The following is a 23,373-nucleotide window of genomic DNA, read 5'->3' as shown; positions in this document are numbered from 1 at the left end:
GCTTTTGACGCTGTCTCCCATCACATCCTCATAGGTAAGGTTAGGAAGTGTAGGATAGATGAGTGGACAGTGAGGTGGGCTGAGAACTGGCTGAAGGACAGAGGGTTGTGATCAGGGGTGCTGAGTCTAGTTGGAGGCCTGTAACTAGTGGTGTTCTCCAGGGGTCAGTGCTGGGTCCAGTACTATTCAACATATTCATCAATGACCTGGATGAAGGGACAGTGTGCACCCTCAGCAAGTTTGCTGATGACACAAAGCTGGGAGAAGTGGCTGATATACGAGAAGGCTGTGCTGCCATTTGGTGAGATCTGGACAGGCTGGAGAGTTGGGCTGGGAGCAACCTAATGAGGTTTAATAAGGGCAAGTGTAGGATCGTGCATCTGGGGAGGAATAACCCCATGCACCAGTACAGGCTGGGGGTCAACCTGCTGGAGAGCAGCTCTGCAGAGAAGGACATAGGAGTTGTGGTAGACAACAAATTGACCATGAGCCAGTGATGTGCCCTTGTAGCCAAGAAGGCCAATGGCATCCTGGGGTGCATTAAGAAGAGTGTGGCCAGCAGGTTGAGGGCGAGACAACTTCTGCTCTGCCCTGGTGAGGCCACATCTGGGGCCCCCAGTTCAAGAGACAGGGAACTACTCTCTCCCTACTGGAGAGAGCCCAGTGGAGGGCCATAAACATGATTAGGGGACTAGAGCATCTCTCCTATGAGGAAAGGCTAAGAGATCTGGGGCGCTTTCAGCTGGAGACGAGAAAACCAAGAGGGGACCTTATCAACACTTATAAATATCTAAAGGATGAGTGTCAAGAGGATGGGGCCAGACTCTTTTCAGTGGTGCTCAGTGACAGGACAAGGGGCAACGGACACAAACTGGAATGCAGGAAGTTCCACCTGAACATGAGGAAAAACATCTTTACTTTGGGGGTGGCAGAGCACTGGAACAGGCTGCCCAGGGAGGTTGTAGAGTCTCATACTCTGGAGATACTCAAAACCCACCTGGATGCAGTTCGGAGTAACCTGCTTTAGGTGAACCTGCTTTGGCAGGGGAGTTGGATTAGATGATCTCCAGAGGTCCCTTCCAACCCCTGCCATTCTGTGATTCTGTGTTTCTAACTGGAGACCTGCACCTCCAACTTAGGCAGGTAATTAAGAGAGGCATCTCCAGGAGGTAATTCTCATCTTAAATACCTATTTCAGGAGGAGAAGAGTTGCTCTGAAGGTTGCTGTCTTTCTTCTTGGACTGCACAGGGAGCCAAGGACTTGCTGGCAGCTCCAGCACAAGAGAAGCCATCAAACAGGCTGACAGGGCTGTAGTGGGGCAGCCTGAGCTGTGCAGTGCAGGGAACAGCGCTGGGCAGGAGCTGGGTGTGTGGAGGAAGAGGAGAGACAACAGCTGCTTCACCTAGTACCTACTAATGTAGCTACCATATGCCTGTAGGCTGGACACTCGGTGCTTAAATGGCTGTCAGCTGTTGGCTGCCTTCTGTGATTGGCAGGACTTTCACCCTGGGAACAAAGGTGGCCATAACTTGTCATGGAAAAAGCTGTTCTTTGGAAAACTGCAGGTTTGGGGCTTTTCTTCCTAGGAAGATGCAAGCTCAGTGAAGCTATTTTTTCCTGTGGAAAAGCTTTCCAAATTATTCAGTGTGACAATTCTTTATTTCTCGTTGCCTGTCATTTCTTTTCAGTGCTCTAACACAGAAAAGCAATATCTGAGGCTTTTAACTTGACTCTGAATTTCATTTATGAATATTGACTCAAAAAATGGTTTGTATCAGCCAGTAGCTTCATGATTCATTTTTTTTTTTAAATGAAAAATTGCAAACAGAAATGTATTTTTGTTCCAAAGATCTGCCAGGTTAAACGCCAGGTTTTGTTTCTTTCAGCTAGCGCTCAGGTGCAGACGCTTTTACTGATGTCTTTCTGCTATCTTTGTGATACTCTCTCCCCAACAGTATCCTTTGGCAGAAGTGTGTTGTTGGATTTGGTAACGAACTGTGTTAGACCCTGTCTGTAATACACTTCCTTCTTCCTTCAGCACCAGTGGCACCGGAGATTACCTCCATAGAATATTACAACCACCTTTTGTACATCACCTGGACCTATGGAGGAGATGGTGCTGACCTTTCTCATTCCAGGATGCTGCATTGGATGGTCATTGCAGAAGGAAAGAAAAAAATCAAGAAGAGTGTGAGTAGGAGTGGGGAAGGTGTTGCTCATTTCTTAGTATTTCTTATTGATGAGTTGATAACCCACATTGATAACTTGTATTACAAAGTTTAGGCAAGTTGATTAAGATTGGTAGAAGCCTGATCTGTTCAAGTTGTTTCACAGTGTTAGCACGTGCTTCCAAAGACTAAAGCTCCCAAAACAGCCAGTGGACAAAATGGTTCTATGGTGATCTAGTGCAAGTTTTTAAATTCTTACCTAAATTAGCAACACTTAGTTTATAAACTTCTGAGCTGCACACAGTAAAACATGAAAAGTATTTTTAGTGAACAGACATGTTCTCTTTGATTTCTATTACTACTGGCAGAGTTTTTTAGTTCATTCAGCCCAGGTACTACCACATCCCATTTTCTGAGTTAATCAAACAGACATCCTGATAAATTATGTGTTTTTCATTTTCTGTTTGAACACAAGTTCCAGTAGCTGATGGGATTAGGATTTCACCCAGAACGTGAGCACTTCTTACCATTGGGCAAGTTTTCTAAGATGTTCTTGGCACATTCTCTTGAACTCTTTGAGCGTACTTAAAAATCTCTTAGAAAAAGAAATCTGGGGTTTCCAATGATGGATTAAAGTCATGCTGCTGCAGGGCACTGAGATGCATATTTAACCTGAAGCAAAAGAGCAGCCCCTGGACATGGGGTGAGAAGTGTTTGAAATGGCGGTGGAGCACTGCAGCATGTTCCTGCAACAACCTGTTTGTAGCTAGCTTTTATGGTCTTGCTCATGTTTCTAAATATGGGCACACGCTTGCAGGCATCAGGGTGTACCTCTTCTCCTGAGCTCTGTTAGTCACTTTCAGAAATGGTTTCCTTTAAAAATCATACTATATCGTAACCTTTTTATCTGATTTCTTAAAATAGTTAAGGTTGTTATTATAGTTGTTTTTCATGTGGGATCACTAAAATAAATAGGTAACACTATCAGGCAATGGTGACTTTTTCTTCCTGCTATTCATGTACTTCCTAAGACTCTGTAGAAGTTGCTCAGTTTTTAGGGAAGGGTTGAAAATAATGTGCATAGTCCTGTTGGTCTTTTTTCAGAATTGTCTGTTTCTCTTGGAAGGGAAAGCTTCAGCCTGAAAATTAAGTGACTGTGACAGCCAGCATGAGATTCCTGAGCGCGCCCTTTGTAGATAGTCTACAACTACTGTAAAAACAACCTGCAGTTGCAGTGTCTTGAGTTCTACGTCCTTCTCCTGACCCTGGAGAAGTGAGGAGCTTGTTCTCCTCTAAAGTAACAGGGAGAAGTTATTCACAATCTTTTGAAGCTCAGCTCAGTTTTGGATCATACCTGGTTTCAAACCTGCAGATGAGTGAAGTCCGGCCCTGAGATCTACTGTCAAGTCAAGAGTTCTCCAGGGAGGTGTTAGACTTGCCCAGCTGGATTTAATTTGCAGGTTCTTAGGATACATATATGTGTCTTGTGTACTCTTCTTAGAGATACCTGACCTGATCTGAATTCCTCTAAAATTGCCATGGACTCGAATCCATGGCTTGCTTAGTGTTTTGCACAACTTGAAAAAGCCAGATGCAAGAGTACTGTCATTGGTGTGAGTGAGATTTTCTCTCTCTTCCTTAAATTTTCACTGGTCATATAGGAAATACAGCCTAAGGTTGTTTTCTTTTTGCATCGTGATATTCTGCCGAGCGTTATGACTTTCCACAGTTGGTGTCAGTGGGAAATGGTTCGTGTAACAAGCCTAGACTATGCAGAAGACATCTGCTGTGATGCACAGAGTTTTCTTTGTAGTATATTAAGTGGCCAGATTAATTTAACAAGAAGAATGTATGGTTTGTGTCATATTTAACAGTTGGTGTGTCTCATGATTGTAGGTAACACGCAATGTGATGACTGCAGTGTTGAGCTTGCCTCCGGGGGACATTTACAACCTTTCGGTGACTGCTTGCACTGAAAGAGGCAGCAATACTTCCTTGCCTCAGCTTGTCAAATTGGGTAAGAAATGTTTGTTTGTAAACTATTAACTTGCTCCTCCTCTTATTTGACTGTAAAAGTAACACTGTCTGCACATTCAGCATCTTTCTTATTTCAGACTCATGTACCTGTGAGCGCATTTCTTTGGCAAAGCTGTAATTTTCACCTGACCTTGCTATGAAGATGGTCTCATTCCTGTATGAGAAGCTCCTCTTCTAAAATAGTATTACTCAAGAGGAGCAAGAGTGGCAGAATTTGACTAAGTAGAAGTAGGAGAGTGAAAATCGCTTCATACTTGCTTCCCTCAGGTCTCGAACACAGGCAGAGTTTGGGAACTGGGACTCAGGCTTTGCAGATGAACTTTTCAGTACAAAGCAGAACATTCCTTGTTTCTGACAAGCCTATTTCTGGGTCTGCACTCTGCTACCTCGTCTGGTTTCCTGCCTCCCTCCTTTGTCCTCGTATATCTCCATAGTCTTCCAACACCAAAAATGTACCCTTAAATACAAATCCATGACAGTACTCTTTACAAAAACAATCAGATTCATGGCTGTGAAACCTGGCACCATTTTAAAAGAAATAGGTGTGATCTACTCAAAGAAACAGAAAAAGACTGAAGAACTACATCCTTTAAGTAGGACTTTAAAATATAACTTTGTGCCTAGCATCTTTCCTTACCTGTAAGGAAGACTGGACACTAGGCCATTGTACCTTAGAGATTTTACTTTGCTTTTGCAAATACGTAGAATTGTTGAGCCCTAGGTACCTAAAACTGTGAAATTTTTTTTAAAACTCCACTGTGAAGGAGGGTAAAGAAGAGCTAGTAATTTCAAACTGGATTATCTTCTCTACGTGCATAATAAACCTTTCCTGAGTGACGGTGAAATAAGTGAATTTAAGGGGCTTCATAACTTCTAAGTAGAGATCTTGAAGCAATCATTGTCTATTTGTCTTTCTCAATAGCTCTTACTCAAATCTCTTAAACAGTGCTGGGGCAAGCAGTACAGCCATAAGAATCTGAAGTTCTTCCCGGTCTTTTCACCAAAGGGAATCTTTGAAAGGTGTAGACAAATTCCATGGATTTTCCTCTTCCCTGTGCAAGTCCTGTCCAGTGTTTTCCCCATACCTTGTGTCTGTGCACGAAGTTACATGTGCGTAAGCCTTCATTCCCGGGGCTGAGTGGGTGGATGTGTTGAGGGTCAGTATATCCCCCCTGCTACCATTGTTCAAATATTTTGGGGAAGTATTTCAAAATCTCAGCTAGCTTTATCTTTCAGGCAGGCCCACAGGTGCCATGTGTTAATCATTTTGTGCACCCTGCAGCCTAGCTGTTTCTTCCTGTTCTTTGCTTATGCACAGGCAGGCTCTTACTGAACTGGTATAGTTAATTTGCTCTTGCTCTTTCATTGACAACAAAGAGAAGGTGGCATGATTTTTTTTATTATTATTATTCTTTATGCTGTTTGCACTTTGAATAGACAATAGTAAGGATATTTTACCAGAGGTTTTCCTTCTCTCTGTTTCTGAGGCAGCAATGGGAGTTGTAATTAGCAGTAGTGGGAACTGACTCCAAGTGATAGACGACTCAGCACTTGGCAGTCATTTAAGCACTGTTGCCAAATGTTCTTCCCTCCACGATGTTTACTTCATCCTGGCAACTTTCCACTTGCAGAAAAATCAAGACATTTGTTGGAGGCAGAAGGAGGATTTGCTTGGGATGATGCCCAAATGCAAACCTCATATTTTAATTGAGGCCATTTTTTACCTGGAGTGAGAGATGGAATGTGTTTCTGAATCCAAGAGCAGATCTAAGGCCATAATTAAGGGACAGGGACACTTTTCTAGGTAGCACTGGGACAACAATCTCTGTGACACAGAAGAAGCCACGTGAATGAGCCTCAGTCCCTACCCAGCTCTCTCCCTAATGCCAATCTAATCTTGGCAGCCTCCAATCCTAGAACACTGATCTGATTGTCTGAGGATCAGAAAGATTTCCAAGACGTCTATAAGCACTTGAGCAAGTCCTTTGTGCCAGGTTTTTTATGGCAGATCTTACACATCACATCCAGGCTCCTGTGACAGCATCTCACAGAATAAGAATAACAAATTGTTTGTGAAGGGAAAAAATTAGAGCAAAAGGCTGTTGTACATAGCACATTGTACACAGTGTGTCAGGACCCTGGACTCAGGTCATTGTTTGCGAATGACAACTTTCATTAAACATCCACAGCTTAGGAAATCTGAAGACTCTGGAGAACAGCTTGAAAATGTGCAACCCAAACTTTGCCCTCTCTGATGGCAAAGCAAAGGAGCTTGGGATGCTTGAGGCATTGAAAGCTAGGGATTGCCCATAGTGTGAAGTTGTCAGGATGAAAACTGGGATCAAGCCTTGGTCTTTAAATAAGCTTTGGGAAAAATACATCTTATCTTAACACCGTGGTTTTGCTGTTTGCTCCTCCCTCTGCTCCTCAAGGTTTTCCCTCTTGTTCTGCTGTGCTTTCCATACTCGAGGTTGGTTCAGGCAGGGTTGCAGTGAGGGGTGGCCTCCACTGAAGGTCAGCGTGGCCTCCTGCAGGCCACTGCCCACCCAGTGCCAGAGTCCGCGAGCAGGGAGGTGGCCCAGGAGGCAGCAACCAAAGGCACCCCGCACTTGGCTGGGGGCGCTGGGTGCAGAGCCCTGTCCGCGTTTCACAGTATCTCTGGTGTCATCATTCCCAGGAGACCTTCCATATCCCTCCTGTCAGAGGGCTGTCTCCTCCTTGCTAGACCCTTGTATATGTTTGCCTATTGTCAGTTCATCCGGCACAACAGCAATGAAAATCAAAGCCATAAGTTGAAGACCCCTGAGATTTGGACCTCTGCATTCAGTGAGGAAAGCAAATTCCTGCAGGTAACAAACAAGCCCAGATCCAATGGCCCTTAAATGTTAGCCTGCGGAAAAAAAAAAAAAAAAAAAGACTGCAAGATTCTTTAAAAACTGCTAATTGAGTAAATATTTCCTCTGACCCAACTAAATGAACCTAGATGGCCTTTACTTGGGGGAAGCTGCTTCTTTCTCATCCTCTGAAGCAGATCTTGTGAAGAAAAGCCTTCTCAGGCCAAATGTGTGGCTAACAGGTGGACAACTATCTTCTCCCAAAAGAGTTTCTGCTAACATCCTTCTATTAATACGCTGATCATCCTTGAACAAGGGCTCTCCTGAAAAGGGAAGTAATTCTCTAACTTTCCAAATAGAGAACAGTTTAAATTTAGAGAAGAAAAAACAAGACACTTCATCATCTTCCCATGTTACAGTGGTAGTTTATCATCATGAGAGGCAGGGCTTTACATTGGCAGAGTTTATCTGAAGGAAATGAAAGCTAGAAGGGCATCAGGCATTGCTTTAATTTTTGTTCAAGGCTTCCTCTTGTCAGTTGTCTGGAAACTTAAAGATAAGCTTGATAAAAGGAGATTTTCTCTTAACCAGAACCAGCCCCTCCAAAATCACTGTTTGCTGTGAACAAGACTCAGACCTCTGTGACTCTGCTGTGGGTGGAAGAAGGAGTGGCTGATTTCTTCGAAGTCTACTGCCAGCAGGCTGGATCTGGCCAGGAGACAAAAGCCCAGGTATGTAAGCGTCAAGCATCTCTTCGTTGGTTCCTGCTCTTCATCTCTGAAACTGAGACTGGGCCTTGCGTCTTTTTGGTTTGGTGTCTGCTGCTTAGCATTCATGTGTAAAGCCCAATGACATTTTATGCTCAGTACACAGGTTAGATCACTAAACCAAATGTGGAAAGGTGGTTCACAATTAAACCTTTGAAAGCTAAACTACTAAAGCATTTCAAATACTAAAATATGTCATTATTTTGCATTACTAAGATTGGCTTCTGTCTTATTGGTGGGATGATAACTAGTTAGACAGAAGCTATGTGCATTCAACAGAGTGTCAGTCTTTGGCTACTGATAAAAATGGCTCTAATATACCATGCAAAACCTAAAAGGGCACAAAACTAAGGGAATCTGAATGGGCCAGAAGGGAAAAATGGTCAGGTAGCTTGCTAAGGAATGGGAAACATAGACATTTGGATGCCAGGAGATCTTGTATGCAGCATTTAATTATTTCTAGCTTATTGTATTCCTGGTTTTGAGAACTGTTAACTGAAATTCAGTAGAACCTTCACTGCTATTCAAAGAGACCCTTTACACTGCAAATGCGGCTGCTTCTCATGTATTTTGCTTCTTAGGGTATTTCCTTTGAGACTCACCTTCTCAGCCTCACAAATAAACCTCCTTTTCTCTCTGTCCAGTTATGTACCTGTGCTCAGAGTCCACCTGAATATCTGAGTGTTTAGATGGGTAACGTTGTTCAGTGAAGAACAGAGCAGGAGTTGTTTTAGTTCTTCAACATTCAGTGCTGTGCAACATATGAGGTTTCCTTTGCAGTTTAGCTGATGGTCTAGTGAATCACTGTGATTACACTCCATGAAACTTCATTCTGTCATGTGGACTGTCACACATAATGGGGAATCATTCAGGAAAAAGTAAAAAATAACCCACTGGGACCACTGATTATCACAAAAAAGACATACACACTCTTAAATCTTATGGAAGACCACTCTGAATTTAATATTCTTTTTAAATTGAGAAGGGGACTGACTAAAGGAAAAAAAATACTGTTTAAATGCACTTTTGGATAGTTCAGATTCCACATATAGATTCCTGCTTTTTCACAGCAAATAGCTAAAGATCGTGAAGTCATTATCCACTTAGTGGAGGTTGAGAGTGATGATGTGATCAGGCAAGGAAGGTATCACAGGATTTGAAGCTTTAGTGCAGAGCAAATCTGTTTTAAGAACATCAGGAAATGAATGCTCCATTTGGCCGGAGTTTCAGTGAGTGTCTCATTTGTTGACATGAATATCTGGCACTGGGAAATGCACAGAGATTATCAGCTCACTTCTCATTAGACTCGTCACTCTCTCTTCTATCTGTATGAAAAATGGGGAAGGGCTCCTTTTTGAACGGTAAAAAGGGATGCTTTCCCATGAAACTGGTGAAAATTCTTTGTTTGTGATTTTCCATGCTAATTACATGCACTGTATTGTCCTTTTCCTCCATTTTAAAATCTGCAAACTGAAAAGCAACAGCTTTCTGGGTTTGAACATCTTGGGTTTTGGTTGACTAACTTCCCAGAGGGGAGAATGGAAAATGTCCAACAAAATGTCCAACCAAGTCCCATTGCCAAACTGTGGCCCCTCCTTTCAGCTCAGGGAATAAAAGTCTCCTCCCTTACATTCATGTACATGTGATTTCATCTGCATAACATACCTCACGATTGCACTGCAACAGGAACCCTTGCTAGCCTAGAAAGAGCCCATGACTGACAACAGGCCACTGCAAAAATCTGGTGCTCGGGACTTTTTACAGCATCTCGTGCTCCCCATCTGGAGTGAGTTCATTCATAAAACCTCTTGTTCCCTTTCTAAACCATTGGCTCAGTGTCCCTGTTTTCGCATCTGCAACCCACCCTTGGTTCTGCTGGAGGGTACAGAAAAGCCTCTGAGGAACTTAGGGAGCTGTATCTTTACAGCAATGTATCTCTTGTATTTGTTTTCTTGTGGTGTATCAGCATTTAGGAAACACAAAAATGTTTACCAAGGACATAACATATTTAGACAATGTTTTAATTACTATGTGAAGAGTTTCTGCTGGGTAGAAAAACTGTGTGAGATGTCTGATCATAGTTATTACCCAAAGGCTTTGCTCTAGCTTTGTTTTTCACCTTGGCCCCTCAAAAGGCTCACATCTCTTCACATGCAGAGGAACTGCCTCAGAGGCAGAGATGACATGTATTTGTGCAAGGGTGCAGAGACTGTGACTGCCTTGGCTGCACTTTGAATACAAATAACTGGTTTCCTCCTACCTGTATGGCTTAGTAACCAGAGCTCATGAGCTCTGCCCACCTCTGGGGATGTCCTGGAGGTCATAGGACTCTCTCCTACCAAGCATGTGCCTGAGCAACCCCCAGTGAAGCATCCTCCTGCCCTCCCCAACGGGCCTTGGGGCTCCCTGGGGTGTTCTGGGCTGTTCCTGCTGCTGTTTTCACCCCTGTTCCTCTCTCCTCTTCTGCCTGAGTGCTGGGCTACCTGCCTGTTTTCAAGGGCAGGCCCTGGTTACCTTCCCTGGGTTTTGAAGTGCTGGTGTCTTTCATCAGATCTGACTTTACCTGGTCAAATATATGGGTGGAGAGAGGAGCACTGAATTGTGCTCTTGCATTTACAGGAAAGACAAACTTCTGTGTATTTTTCCGCATGTCTGCAGGAACCTGTCACTGTCTCTTCACACGTAGTGACCATTTCCAGCCTAACCCCTGCCACTTCCTACAACTGCAGTGTTACCACCTTCAGCCACGATAGCCCCAGCGTCCCCGCTTTCATTGCAGTTTCCACCATGGGTAAGCAGCACTTCCCTGCTTTCTTCTTCTCCTCCAGCTACAACATCTGTTTCTCCTTGCTTTCTAAAGCTGCTTTTGGTAATGGTGTCCCTAGGAGTTGTTTGTATCATGGAAAAGCAGCCAGATGTGGGTGGGATGGGGAAGCAGCTTTAAAAAAATCCTTAGAAAAATCCCTGCTGGGGGATTGACTTGGAAAAACGTAAAGTAGAGGGTCAATTCTGTACTGGATTTTAGAAATCAGGACCCTAGTTTGTGGTGTCAAGGCTGAACATCAGGGTACTGCTTGATGACATTTATGGGAGAAAAGTCTTCTCAGCCAAGCCAAAACAAGAGGAAAATCACATTTATAAGCTTCTAAGGCAAAAAATTGATTCCTGTTTTCAGTGAAGAAGTGGAGATGGGGTGAGAGAGAAGGAGAAGGGCCACTGCAGGATCCTGAGCAGTCACACCTCAAAGGGATAGCTCCTGGAGGAGGCTTCCCAGGCATGTCATGAAGCCTGCCTCTATACTGACTTGGAAGAAGGAATATCTGTGTTGAACTGCTCAGAGAGCTGGACTTTTCTTTAAAATCTCCCCTTCAGAATGATCAGTGTCATCTCTGCTTAGTTAGGGAGTTGTGTAGCTTTAGTCACTGGTCCTGTACATCATACACCACTCCATGCTGGAGTTCAGTGTCTGGTACTTAGCTTAAAAATCTCCATGATTTTTACGCTAAAAAATGGTTGTCTAGACAACTGTGGATGTAAAGTTATTCTGAGCAAGTAAAGAGAGGATTTCTTATGGAATGAGCAGAACAGGATATCTGGTCTCATAGTAGTACAGTCAATAAGCTTGTAATATGGAACAAAAATAAACCAAGGTTTTGTTATTGAGAGCTGATTCCAGCCCTTATTTAAAACAGAATCTTCTGTTAAAATGTATTCGCCAATGTAATTCAATCAATTTCAACACAGTATGTTACAAAGCCTCAGCCTGTTCTTTTGCTTTTGGGTCAGAAAAGGTATTGATTATTGTTAAAGGACAACTTCGGAGTTGAAATGTGCTTTGGAGATGTAGCTGGTGATGAATATCTGTATTTTATATTTCCTTCACCTTTTCCTCTTGTGTTAGGAAAGTTGGTTAAAACGAAGAAAACAAACAAACATCAGAACATGCCAAAGTTTGACAAAATGCCAGAGTGAAGTCATTTCCCTACAGAAATTTTCTAAAAGCAATAACTCGTCAAAAGCTCCTTTTATCTCTAGTGGTAGATTTTTCTGTCTGTAATGCTCCAGGCTCAATGAGATCAGTTCAGAAAAATAATCCTATCAACATTCAGGGGAAAAAAAAAAAACCACCAAAAAAAAAAAAAACCCCACCAAAAAAAACCCCACAAAACAAACAGTCAGCGCCTCTGAACTGAATAACCCAGAGTCCTTGTTTGCATGTACAGTCACCGAGATGAATCCCAACGTAGTGGTAATCTCCGTGTTAGCCATCCTAAGTATCCTTCTGATTGGACTGCTGCTGGTGACTCTTGTTGTACTCAGGAGAAAACATCTACAAATGGCCAGGTAAGTCCAGATTTATGCTAATCCCAAAATTTTCACACAACAGCAAACACATCATGACAGTAGTTGCAGTTGCGAATGCTTGTGTGCATGAGTGCTGCTCAACATGTTTGTGAACAGGATACCTTCAAAATAGTTGACTTGCTGCTATTCAGGAGTAGCATGTCTTGTCCCTGTATCTACTTTCTTTCTTGACCCGAATTATAAGCCTCAACCTTTGCCTGATTTTGAGCTTTGCAAGATCACCTGTATAAGAAGTGCAATCAGTTATTACAAAAGGGTTGTGTCAGGAACCTCAAGGATGATTAGGATCTGAGACAACTGGGAATGAGCAGGACATGAAGATGCTTTGCAAATCCTCCATATGGTTTGAAACAGGAGATTTTCCATGTCAACAGATAAGATGGTTTGCTCATCAGGTCCAGGATGCTGCATTTCAAAGACCATGTAAGGCCTGAGCCCTGGCAGCCAAAACCCTAGGGTGAGGAAGGATGTGCTCAGGGCCCTGAGAGTGTCTCTGTAGGCAATTTGCCAGTCTGCCCCCAGATCCTGGTCTTCCAGTTGTCCAAACTCTGCATTCATATGGACTTCCTTCCTATGGGAAGTGCAAGGGTGGGAAAGAGCACATGGCCTTACGTAGAATCTTGTCATTCTATGCAGTCAGGATGCAGCCGAATATACAGAGACCCACAAATCTCAGCTCCTGCTGTTCACCTATGATGTTAATGATCACCATTTGTTGTGTCATACAGATGAAAGGAAAAATTATCTTATAGGGGTAAACCATTTTTACAGAACCTGTGGTTCCTTCAGCTATCTGCATGAATCATTTGTACCTGAATATTGAAATTCAGTTTCCTTTTCCTGGTGGTCTTACCTGTAACAGTTCACTTTAACATGGGTCATGTTATGGTCTGAGTGAACTGTGGAAGTTTCTCCAAACCCTTGAGGTGTGGTTCACCTCCTGGTTTTGGAAATGTCCTGGTCTTTATCCTTTTATAATCTATGTGATGTATTTTGTATTAATTTACTGTCCTGTGACAAGAAAGAAAATGATTTCATGTAAAAAAACTGATGTGAAGAATCTTGCACTTGGCTACCTAAGCAGACACCGCATTTTATGTGTAGTGTCTTGGCTATGTATTCCATGCAACTGATGACAACATCACACATATTTTGCAGGCTGTCTCTTTCAGTGAACATTATGTGACTCACTCCTTTTACATGTAACTGTCTCTGTGAAAATCCAAGCTAAATTATTTCTCTTTCCTCTTTAATTACTGTGCAGGCAGCCCAAGGCTTTTTCTTTTTCTCTTCATTGCTCCTTCTAGCCACAGGAAAGGAAGGAAGGAAATTTAAAAAGTAAATCCAGTAAGAAGCTGCAAGCAATTGTTTGCTGAAATCAAGGAATCAAAAAAGAATCCAGTCAGTTTATCATTTGTAGCTGAAAATAATGGGACTTACGGTAATTTCACTGGAATGTTATTCCAGAAATTCTGGGGTTTTTTCCATTATTTGGTGAACTCGAAATTACCATGATCCTGTCAAATGGAGACAATTATACATCTTCTTAGAGCTGGGACAGTGAATATTTAGTACAGAAAGGTAAATATTTAGCATGTATGCAGAGGCCAGGAACTAGTGCTAGTGCCAGACTATGGAAAGTCCAAATCTGGACAGAAGATGAGGTCTATTTGGGATCTTTTTTAGCAACTTCTGCCTTGTTTCACTCTTTTAAAGCATTATTGGGAAACCTGATCTCAGGTGGTGTTGAACATTTGTTGGTTTTGGACTTAGTCACAGGTGTGAGTGTTCAGCACTTCTTGGCAAGTCTGAGAGTTCTCTGTAAATCAACATCATTGCAAGCATTGTGAATCCAAAAAATGATAACTTTTTACCCAATGGTCTTCCTGAAACAGGGAGTGTGGGGCTGGAACCTTTGTCAATTTTGCATCTTTAGAGAGAGATGGAAAGCTTCCCTATAATTGGTGAGTGTTTGAAGCAAAGCTTTTAATTATGTCTTTCCCCATCTCTGCTTTTTGGCAAATATGATCTTTAATCTTAAGGGCCTGGTTTTTATGTCATCACTGTCCCTCTGCAAGATAAAACTGCTATATGTGTTATTTTAGTATTTTATTTCCTGAATGATGACTTGAGATTATGTATTTTGTCACCTGCTGTTTTTAGTAGGGAATGATGTATGTACATGTCAACCAAGTTGCATAGGTGTGTTTTGGGCGGATGTTTTTTTCCCTTCTCTTACAGATATATTTCCTAAAATAACACAAGTGTAGAAACTTGATCTGCAAGTCCATTAGCACTTCCATAGAGATATACTTACATCCAGGAGTAAGCTTACCTGTAGATGACCAATTAGCAACTGTCTTCATGCAGTGTCCTTAATGATTTTTTCCTTGCATTGCAAGACAAGGACAAGGACAAGCTAGCTCAAGTATTTACTGTAACTTAATCTTCAGTGCTGTCGAAAAGACTCAAACTCCCCCTCCCCCCCCCCCCATATTCTTACCAGTATAGAAAACCTCTTACAAGAGTTGCAGGCGCTCACTATGGACTCCAAAACATTGCTGGCCCCGTCAGCCAAAGAGAAGTATTTGAACAAAGTCTGTAGGCTTAGCTTTTAGAGAAGCAAAAGGGCTCTGAGCGCTGCTTGACTGGCACCAGTGTGGTCATTTCCATTCCTGTTTTGAGAATCAAATGGGTGCTAATGACTGACCCAAGGTTTACTGTTTTGTTATTAGCAACCTCTGCAAAAACCTCTTCTTTTTCAAGGCAAGTCCAAACACAGATATCTAAAAGCGTACTGTTGGCCCCATTCCAGTACATAAGAAGAAGAAAATATGCGTCTTGTTTTTACACCCATGGTCAGCTTTATTGAAAGAGTTGGAAAGAGGAGTTGGTGCACAGGGAACTTCTTCCATGGTCTTGGGGTACACAGCTTGCCACCAAGGCCGGGATTATATGGATTGATGCTGCACCACAGCAAGCCTTTTGCTGATAAGCGTACAAACTGAAGTAACAAGCCCAGCAAATCTTGTCAATACCTCACTGTGCTGCTAATTAACTGAATAATAAACAAGCTTCACTTGCTTGGTTTAGCTTTAATAGCAGCCAGCTGTATGCAGTACAAACTACTCTCTCTTTCAGCTTCTCTTGCTTGAACTGAGTTAATGGCAAAGGAGGCAGAAGATCAAACACTCATGTTAGTGAAATATCCAAGCTTGAATCAAATGCTTAAACTAGCAGCAGATGTTATTAAAACCATAAAAGGCTTTTTTATGGGAAGGGGAATTAACAGGTTTGGATGTGAAAGTGAAGGTTCTTGTTGCTTGATTTAGTACATGTGTATATATAGATGTGTATATATGCCTATATGTATACATACATATGTATACACACACACATACATGTTATCAAAATATAAATTGGCAAAAATATTCCTGCATAGCATATCCACAAATTTTTGGTAACTGAAGGCACTGTGCCCTAATCTTATGGTCCTGGCTTCTCTGAGCATTAGCAAAGATAGCTTGTCTTGTGTGCCTCTGTTGGGTAATGTCAAGACCAGATTCACTGTCCATCCAGGCAGCCAAATGGGAAACACAGCCCTAAAGACAGGTAGAAGGATTAAGAAACCTGTTTTGCCTGGGGTCATTCCAGGGCTCTAGTAGGGGAGCTATGGCCAAATCCACTGATTCCTGAGGAAAGCTCAGCTCAGCAGAGTTTCCAGGATTTGAGCAATCTCTGCATCTCTTTCTTTTAAGTAAAATTGTTCAGTACACCTGAGCAGTAGGTGAAAGGCTATATAATTCCAGGAACACAATATTGTACTTACTGGGCAATTACGTATTTTTCATATGTTGAACAAAAGAAATTGTTTTAGATGTTGGAGTTGCTAATTTGTGAAAAACATAAGTAGATCTGGAATCACACTAGCCTGTGATTTGATAAAGTGTGGAAATTTCTCGTGATGATTTGACGGTGAAGGAAGACCCAGGCTTGAATAATTCCTTCTGCCTCTGTAGGCAAGAGGAAGTAAAAAAACTCCCTTGAAGTTTCCCAAGGGAAAGAGGAGTATTCTGACAACATCATCACTTCTCTCTTCTAAGCCTAATGAAAGCTCTCTGTGGCACCAGGGATCTGCTTACAGAAAACCCAATTTCAGTCCAGTCCCATAGAAACCCTAACAGCATATGAGCCCTAAGGCCATGATGCTGCAACCACTCTGCCATCTGATTAAGCAGAAAGGGCTCTCGCTTCTGACTGACCCACACAATCCCTGCCTACACCAGGAAGGTACCCTGCAGAACCTGCGCTGCCCATTTTCTCTTTAGCAGCAAAACTCATTAAAGCCTAATTTGGAGTTTTCACTGCGTGGGCAGAAGTTTTCCACCACTGGTTGGAAGATGAAGATTAGAGATGATTACATCTGATATGACTTGCTTATCAGGGAAAACAGTATCTACCGACTTCGTAAGAGCCAAGAGTACTGAGAAAGGAAATTTCCCTTTGTGGTTCCTCTTTAGAACTGTTGTAGAAGGATAGTATTGCTTTTGTGACAGCAGATTTTCTGATGGGGAAAAACATGCTGAGGGTGTATTTGGCAAAAAAATCCTGATGCTGGGGCAGTTTTTGTTTAAGTTTTATGACTTTTTCATGTTTGCAAAGTACCTGTAGCCCACTCCACCAATAGGTAGAACAGGCTCGAGAGGGTTTCATGGATTAATGCATAGCAGACTCTGGTAGAGATTGGAAATACAGAAGTTTAGAATGATTTTCTACTCAAATTTCCTTGAGCCAGAATGAAATCTGCTGTGAATAGTTATTCATAGAAACCACAGTTAGAAGAAGTTCAAATAATGTTTTACTGAAAGCCTAGGAAAGAATTTAAAGCACTGGAAAATGGGACTTTGCAAAATGTTATATGGATATTTTCAGAAATCTGACTCGAGAGAGGGTATTAAGAGATACTAGAATGATCTGAATTTATCTCTGATACAGATGTTCTGATATCCACAGGATCACTTGCAGGAGGAAACGTGGGAGATTATCATAGTTGTACATGATAAAAACAAATTATGTCCTGAAATAAAACATCAGAAAATAGGCTTGGCACCACCTATGTAATGGCCTTAAACCTGTGGATGACATTTTCAAATACCTTTTACTCTCTGAATCTCTGCCAGTTTATCAATTAACATTGATTTAGAATAACAGGCCTGAATCAATACCATAAACCACAGTTGTTTTGATCATATAGTATGTTATGTTGGATAGCTAAAATCCCTGCATAGGGTGTCAGGTTGAGAAGTCAAAATTCTATGGACGCTAATAACATTCTTATGAAGCAAGTAAGAGGAAACCTTTATGGGTTTAGCTGATTTTTAAAAAAGAAGTTGCTGATCTCCTGATTTCTGTTTGTCTTACTAACTCTCCTCACTTTTTCATCTTTATGTATGTTATTTATTAATGCTCACAGGCGTAGAAGTGTATTTGCTTTCCTAACTCTGCTACCCTCATGCCTTTGGACTGATTATCTTTTGGCATTTTATATTAATCCGTGGTAAGTGATTTACTTGTTTTTCCATATGCAATGTGTAAACAATGTTAATTTCTATTACATGAAAAATGTGTGATACCTTTGTTTTCAAATGGGTCAAAGCTTCTGAAGATAGAATTTTCTTGTAGTAGAACATGGATTGGAGAGGATGTGGGTATCAAAGTATTTGCTACCCTGCTTCATCTAGCTTGTCTGTTTATGCTCCAACCCATTTCGGTATTAAAAAGCTAATCTTATGGTGGTCATCCTATTCGTCTCATTGCTCTCTTTGCAATTTTTACCACTTCATTATAAGTCCTGGCTTCTTCTGTCCCAGTTATTCATCTGTTCATTGCCTGGCATTGCTGCCTGCTGCTGCTGCTGCTTTGCTATTACTAAACTTGCTTGATCGTGCCCCAGCTGTTTTGATGTGTGATGTCAAATACCTTAGTTTTTAAAGGTGCGGTTATGCTCTCCTGACATCAGTAGCAGTTTTGCTTTTGGAAACAACAGTTCCCTGAGAATCGACACAAACTAGCAGTCCCAATGTGCAAGAATTGGGTCACTGTGTGTGCGTCTCTGTGTGTATGTGTGTGTATTTAACAGTTTAGTCTGTAATTAATTTATAAAGACTTCGTAGAGAGCTAGTTGGCTTTTTTGAAAATACCTAATCCACAAAGCCACGGGGTCTATTTAGAACCAGAACTGTGTTAAAACTCTTTAACAAATAATTGACTATGATCTAAAAATTATTAATTTGTGTAAATGACACATAAGTTCCTGATGGACTTGAGTCTAAGGTATAGTGATTTACAAAAATGTGGTACCAAAGTTAAGATTTACTTTTGACTAAATATTTTCCTTGGGGTTACCACAGGGCACCAAAGCTCTGGCAGACAGTCATCGACATCTTCAGCATAGGGATTCCTTGGTCTGTGGAAAAACCCATCTAAATTTTCAGTGGGCCCAGAAATGGGTGGGTTTGTGTAACTAAAGAAAGGTCATTTTCTTCTCCCATGAAAATAAAAGCGTGTTCTCCACACACACCCAGCCAAAGAGCAGATGGAAGTCTGCACATCTCTCCAAGGCTAATAATATATTGAGTTGCAACTTATCTGATGGAAACTCAGCTAGCTATTGGAGTTGCACAGTGATGGAGGATCAGGCAAGCAGTTTCTTATTGTGGAGGTCACACTGATCTCTCTTAACTCTCTAATGCCCAAGGTGGCCACTGTCAATGGCACTACTGCAAAAAGTCATCACCTGCTTTTGCCCCTTTGCCTCTTTTCGTGTAATATGCATTTATGTGCATTAGCTCACCTTTCCAGTTGTATATCTTTCTTCAGAGGTTTCCTCTTCACTCAGGCTACCTAGTTTGATCTAGATGACCAAGTTTAAACGAGCTGAGGTTGAATGAGATGAGATTAATCCCTCTCTTTGTCTTTTAATCTGTAGGGTAAATGGAAGAACAGATGAAACACCAGCTAATGTTTCACATGTCTTTGTTTTGCATGCAAGTTGTTGGTTTAAAACATTTATGAACATTCAGGAAACAATTGCAATGCTAAATAAAGGCCCCTAGAGACTATCAAAGCACAATAAATTGCTCCTGAGAAACAGATGTCAATCATTTGCTTTATTGCCTCTTGAAGTCTTCCTTGGAGAAGCATTCTTAGAAACATTCCCATCATAAACAGATTTAGATATTTTTTTCTTTTGAAATTAATTCCAATGTGCCCAACATTGAAAGGTTTGCCACAGTCACAGGGGATAGAAAAGAAATGTGTTGAATAATTTAGGGAAATTAATTTTAAGATTCCATTGGAAAAAATCCTTGAAGATGTAGAATAAATACTACTAAGCTATGTATATAGAACATGTGAATGTACAGATACTCTACAGATAGTATCTGTGTAGATAAAATGGTAGGCTGAAGAGGTTTATAATATTTGCAAAGTAAAGCTTTGCAAAATAAATCTCCACATTAGGGTAAAACTGGTATTTGCTATGTTGTTAACTCTGCAGGCAAAGCTCCACATCTAAATGTGTCTTGACAAGATAGTAGAATTGCTGCAGGTTGTGGCTGCTCCAAAAACTGAACAGTTTGTAAAACTTAATTCTGGATTTTTTTTTTATTTCACTTCTAAACTTAGCAGAGTAGAAAAATAAAAATATTGCACTTTTAAATATTTATTTCTCTGTATCATTGTTGTTTTGAAATTACAAGTCTTCACCTTTAATTTACTAATTGAAGCTGTGACCCAAGTTATCAAGAGACCATTCTAACATTATCATAAAATTAAAAATAGCATCATTATAATGTGATGGATGAAGAGATATCATTTAATGCCCAGGGGAAAAAAAAAAAAAAACAAAAAACACAAAAAACCACACGAAACATTGCTAAAATACCTTCTGAGTAAGCAAGAATCTATTTGTGCTCTGTGGCTGGTTTAACAGAGGGGATCAGTGTTTTCAGACCTCTAGCTAAATTATTCCAGGGTGCTCAGTTTGTGCATTTAATCTGATTGATGACTTAACTTTTTTGTGGCAACAACAAAATGAACACACACCCCCCGCTCTGAAAAAACATGTGATGGTAGTTAGTGTAGTGCAGTTCTTAAGCAGTATAACCCATAAGGTATGGACTTAACACACTGATGAGCTTGCTCGCAACTGTTGCTAGTGAATTTTATCACTTATAAATCATGTGAAGACAGTGTATCACGTGACTGGCATAATTATCTATAACTGTTAAAAGTCAATTAAAATTATGTAAAGTTTAAGCTTGAGACCCGCTGAAGTCAATAGTATATTTGCCATTGTCCTCACTGATCATCATAAGCAGATTATGAAATGGGTGAGAAATAGTGTTTGGGCCCTTCCTATTTTCTTTCACCCTTCCTTGAATTTACAAATGGCAGTCTTCTCCCTTTACCCAATGGATGCTTCTCCTTCCCTGTTGCTCTCTAGTTTGGCCTCCGGTTTCCCAGCCTGCTAGAGCGGGAGCAGAGCAGCCCCGGGGCACTGTGGTGCCCCGTCCCCTGCAACAGGACAGCCTCCTGCCAGGCTTCATCCAGGCTGGGGCCCCAGGCACTCAGGCCCACTTGAAGCCAACGGCACTGTTGGGGCAGGATTTGTAGAGGACCCGTTGCTTGTGTCGGGCACAGGTTTTGCCTTTCACAAGCAGGCCATTCTCAGAGACACACAATGGAAAACATCCCATTGGCATCAACAGACATTTTGCTGTCAGCTTAAACATGTCCAAGATATTATCACCAATCTCATCCTGAGTATGATGGTGACCAGAAAATATATACGTTCTTAACTCCATACTGACTTTGAACAAAGACTATACAATAGTTTAATGAATGAAAAACACTTCTTTTTTTTTTTTACAGGAGTAAAAATGGATTAAAGAAGAGAAAGCTGACCAAGTATGTAACTTCTTTGATATTTAAAGAAATACAAAAATTATCACCTTAGACTAAACATGCATTACGGAGTACATAATATAGTGATATTGCAGTTACAGATATAGAAAACTTCTTGATAAACATATCCTGAGAGAGGTATCTGAAGGCAGAAAACAAACAATAATTGGACAAAAGCAATTCTTCTCAACCGTTGTGGTATAAAACAGCTCCTTACTGATAGAAAATTAGTCATTGGGGAAAAGATCAATTATCCAACTTAGTGATTCCAATAGAGCTTATGCTTAGTTAAAAATGAGAAATGGTGAAAAACTGGGACGCATTTGTTTCTAGTGATATCTCCCTCTTGACAGGAGGCTCTCATTACGGTTGTTGCTAGAACATTAAGATCATTAACGCTAACGGGTAAACAGGAGTAATTAAGTGGAGATAAGACAAGTTCCTTTGGGCATATTGCCTCAAAGTGAATGAAAAGATTACTGTGTACATGCTTCAGTAGCTTGTAAATTAGAGCATGATAATTAGGTGAGGGAAGCTGTTTACCTGTGTTTCCTTATTCAGAGCGTTAGCCTAATTATTTCTCGGTTATGTTCAGAGGCTGTGCCTGTGCAAACACGTAGGCCTTCACCTGGCAAAAAAAGTGTATAGAATGATGGGAGTCACCAAATCAAGGCTAATGTATGCCTGCTGAAGCTCTGCATGGTTTTGTATAGTTATATGCCACGTTTTTTAGCCATTGTCACTCTGGAAGAAGAATTCATCCTCTAATGACAAAAGTGTATAGTTTGCAAAGCCTGCAGAGAAACAGGGGCATCCAGAATGCTATTTGGGGAATTTTTTTTTTGTAGACCTTCTGAAACACTGGATACCTAAGTATGGAATCCATTTTTCTGTATGAGCAAAGCTCAGACAAGTTTTGAAAGTGTCTCTGCCAAATGTGAAAATACCTAAAAGCCACATTGTACATGTCAGGAGAAGACTTAAATGAAGTAGCAGCTGCCCTGATGCCAGAAGCATATTGGCTGGATGGTACAGAGAGTGGGTCTAGGATAGGGTGCTGGATCACCGCTTACCGTGATGCCACCTGTGCCTTGGGGATGGCCACCTGCAAAAGCAGTTGAGGGGCCAGGGAATCGTAGGAAGGGTGCATGGGCCATTCCCCTTGCCTCAGACCCACTGTAATTTTCACCTGACCTTGCTGTGAAGATGGTCTCATTCCCGTATGTGAAGCTCCTTTCCTAAAATAGTATTACTCAAGAGGAGCGAGAGTGACAGAATTTGGCTAAGTGGAAATAGAAGAATGAAAATCGCTTCATGCCTCACGGGGACAACAACTCTGCTTCATAGTTGCTTCCCTAAGGTCTCAAATATAGTTATACATTATAGTTATATGTCATTTTTTGTAGCCACCATCTCTTTGGAAGGAGAGTTTGACCTCTAATGACAAAGGTGTATAGGAAGGGTGCATGGGCCATTGCCCTCAGCTCAGCCCCATGGTCTCCCTTGTGTAGGACAACTCCAACCCCTCAAACCAAGGTACTTACTGTCATCAGCACCAGCAGCTCAGCATTGAGCTCATCCAGGGGGATCAACACCCCTCTCTCGGCCTCTCTTTCTGGTGCCATTACCGTGTGGTGCAGGTAATAAGCAATATGTCCACCGTTTGGTGGCACTGAACCACAAGATTTTTTTTTCCTCTTTATTGTTGCTTTCTAGCATTAACAGTTGCAAATTCATATTCATAGTAATCTTGGAGAAAACAGAAAGAAAAGGTACTTTAAAAGTTGGGTTTTTTTCTTTATTCTTGTGTGTTGTTTTCTTCATTTCTGTGTGTTTTTGTTTTAAAGCCCTGTCCAGTTGGATGATTTTGACGGATACATCAAGGATATGGCCAAAGATTCGGATTACAAATTTTCTCTGCAATTTGAGGTAAATCTGTGGGGACTCTGTCCTTTCCTAGCTGCCGTGCCCAGATCAGCTTTTCCCAGATGTTAGGTTTGCGTGGTGTGTTCCTGTGCTCTGTGTTACTTGACATGCACTGTTGCAAGGTGGATCAGCTTCACATCCAGTTCTGCAGAATTTAAAAGTGGACCTTGCTGTCATTGAAGACTGCATTTAGTCAGCTGATTTGAGTGGCTCATCACATTTGATTCAAGATAATTCTCAGACTGCTATGCTTCCTTAAGTTTAGGACATGCTGGCAGCCTGAATTGAATTGAGGATTTTAATGTCTT

General features: G+C 41.4%; 1 protein-coding gene across 2 annotated transcripts in view; it reads left to right on the top strand.

Moving 5' to 3' along the window:
- The window catches only part of PTPRO (protein tyrosine phosphatase receptor type O), a 152,985-nt gene that overhangs the window by 116,595 nt on the left and 13,017 nt on the right, over positions 1-23,373 (top strand). Inside the window, exons 11-19 of one of the 2 annotated variants that reach the window (XM_086467021.1) lie at positions 2,040-2,191; positions 4,066-4,186; positions 7,632-7,771; positions 10,466-10,598; positions 12,031-12,151; positions 14,068-14,136; positions 17,646-17,729; positions 21,107-21,142; positions 22,987-23,068. In XM_086467021.1, coding sequence (XP_086323147.1) covers positions 2,040-2,191; positions 4,066-4,186; positions 7,632-7,771; positions 10,466-10,598; positions 12,031-12,151; positions 14,068-14,136; positions 17,646-17,729; positions 21,107-21,142; positions 22,987-23,068 — 938 coding nt within the window. The remainder of the gene's footprint in view (positions 1-2,039; positions 2,192-4,065; positions 4,187-7,631; positions 7,772-10,465; positions 10,599-12,030; positions 12,152-14,067; positions 14,137-17,645; positions 17,730-21,106; positions 21,143-22,986; positions 23,069-23,373) is intronic. The other variant, XM_086467012.1, reaches the window with a different exon arrangement.

The sequence above is a fragment of the Leptosomus discolor genome, chromosome 1 (genome assembly GCF_034619465.1).
Source record: "Leptosomus discolor isolate bLepDis1 chromosome 1, bLepDis1.hap2, whole genome shotgun sequence".
NCBI lineage: Eukaryota > Metazoa > Chordata > Aves > Leptosomiformes > Leptosomidae > Leptosomus > Leptosomus discolor.
This window is presented reverse-complemented; position numbering and strand designations above follow the sequence as displayed.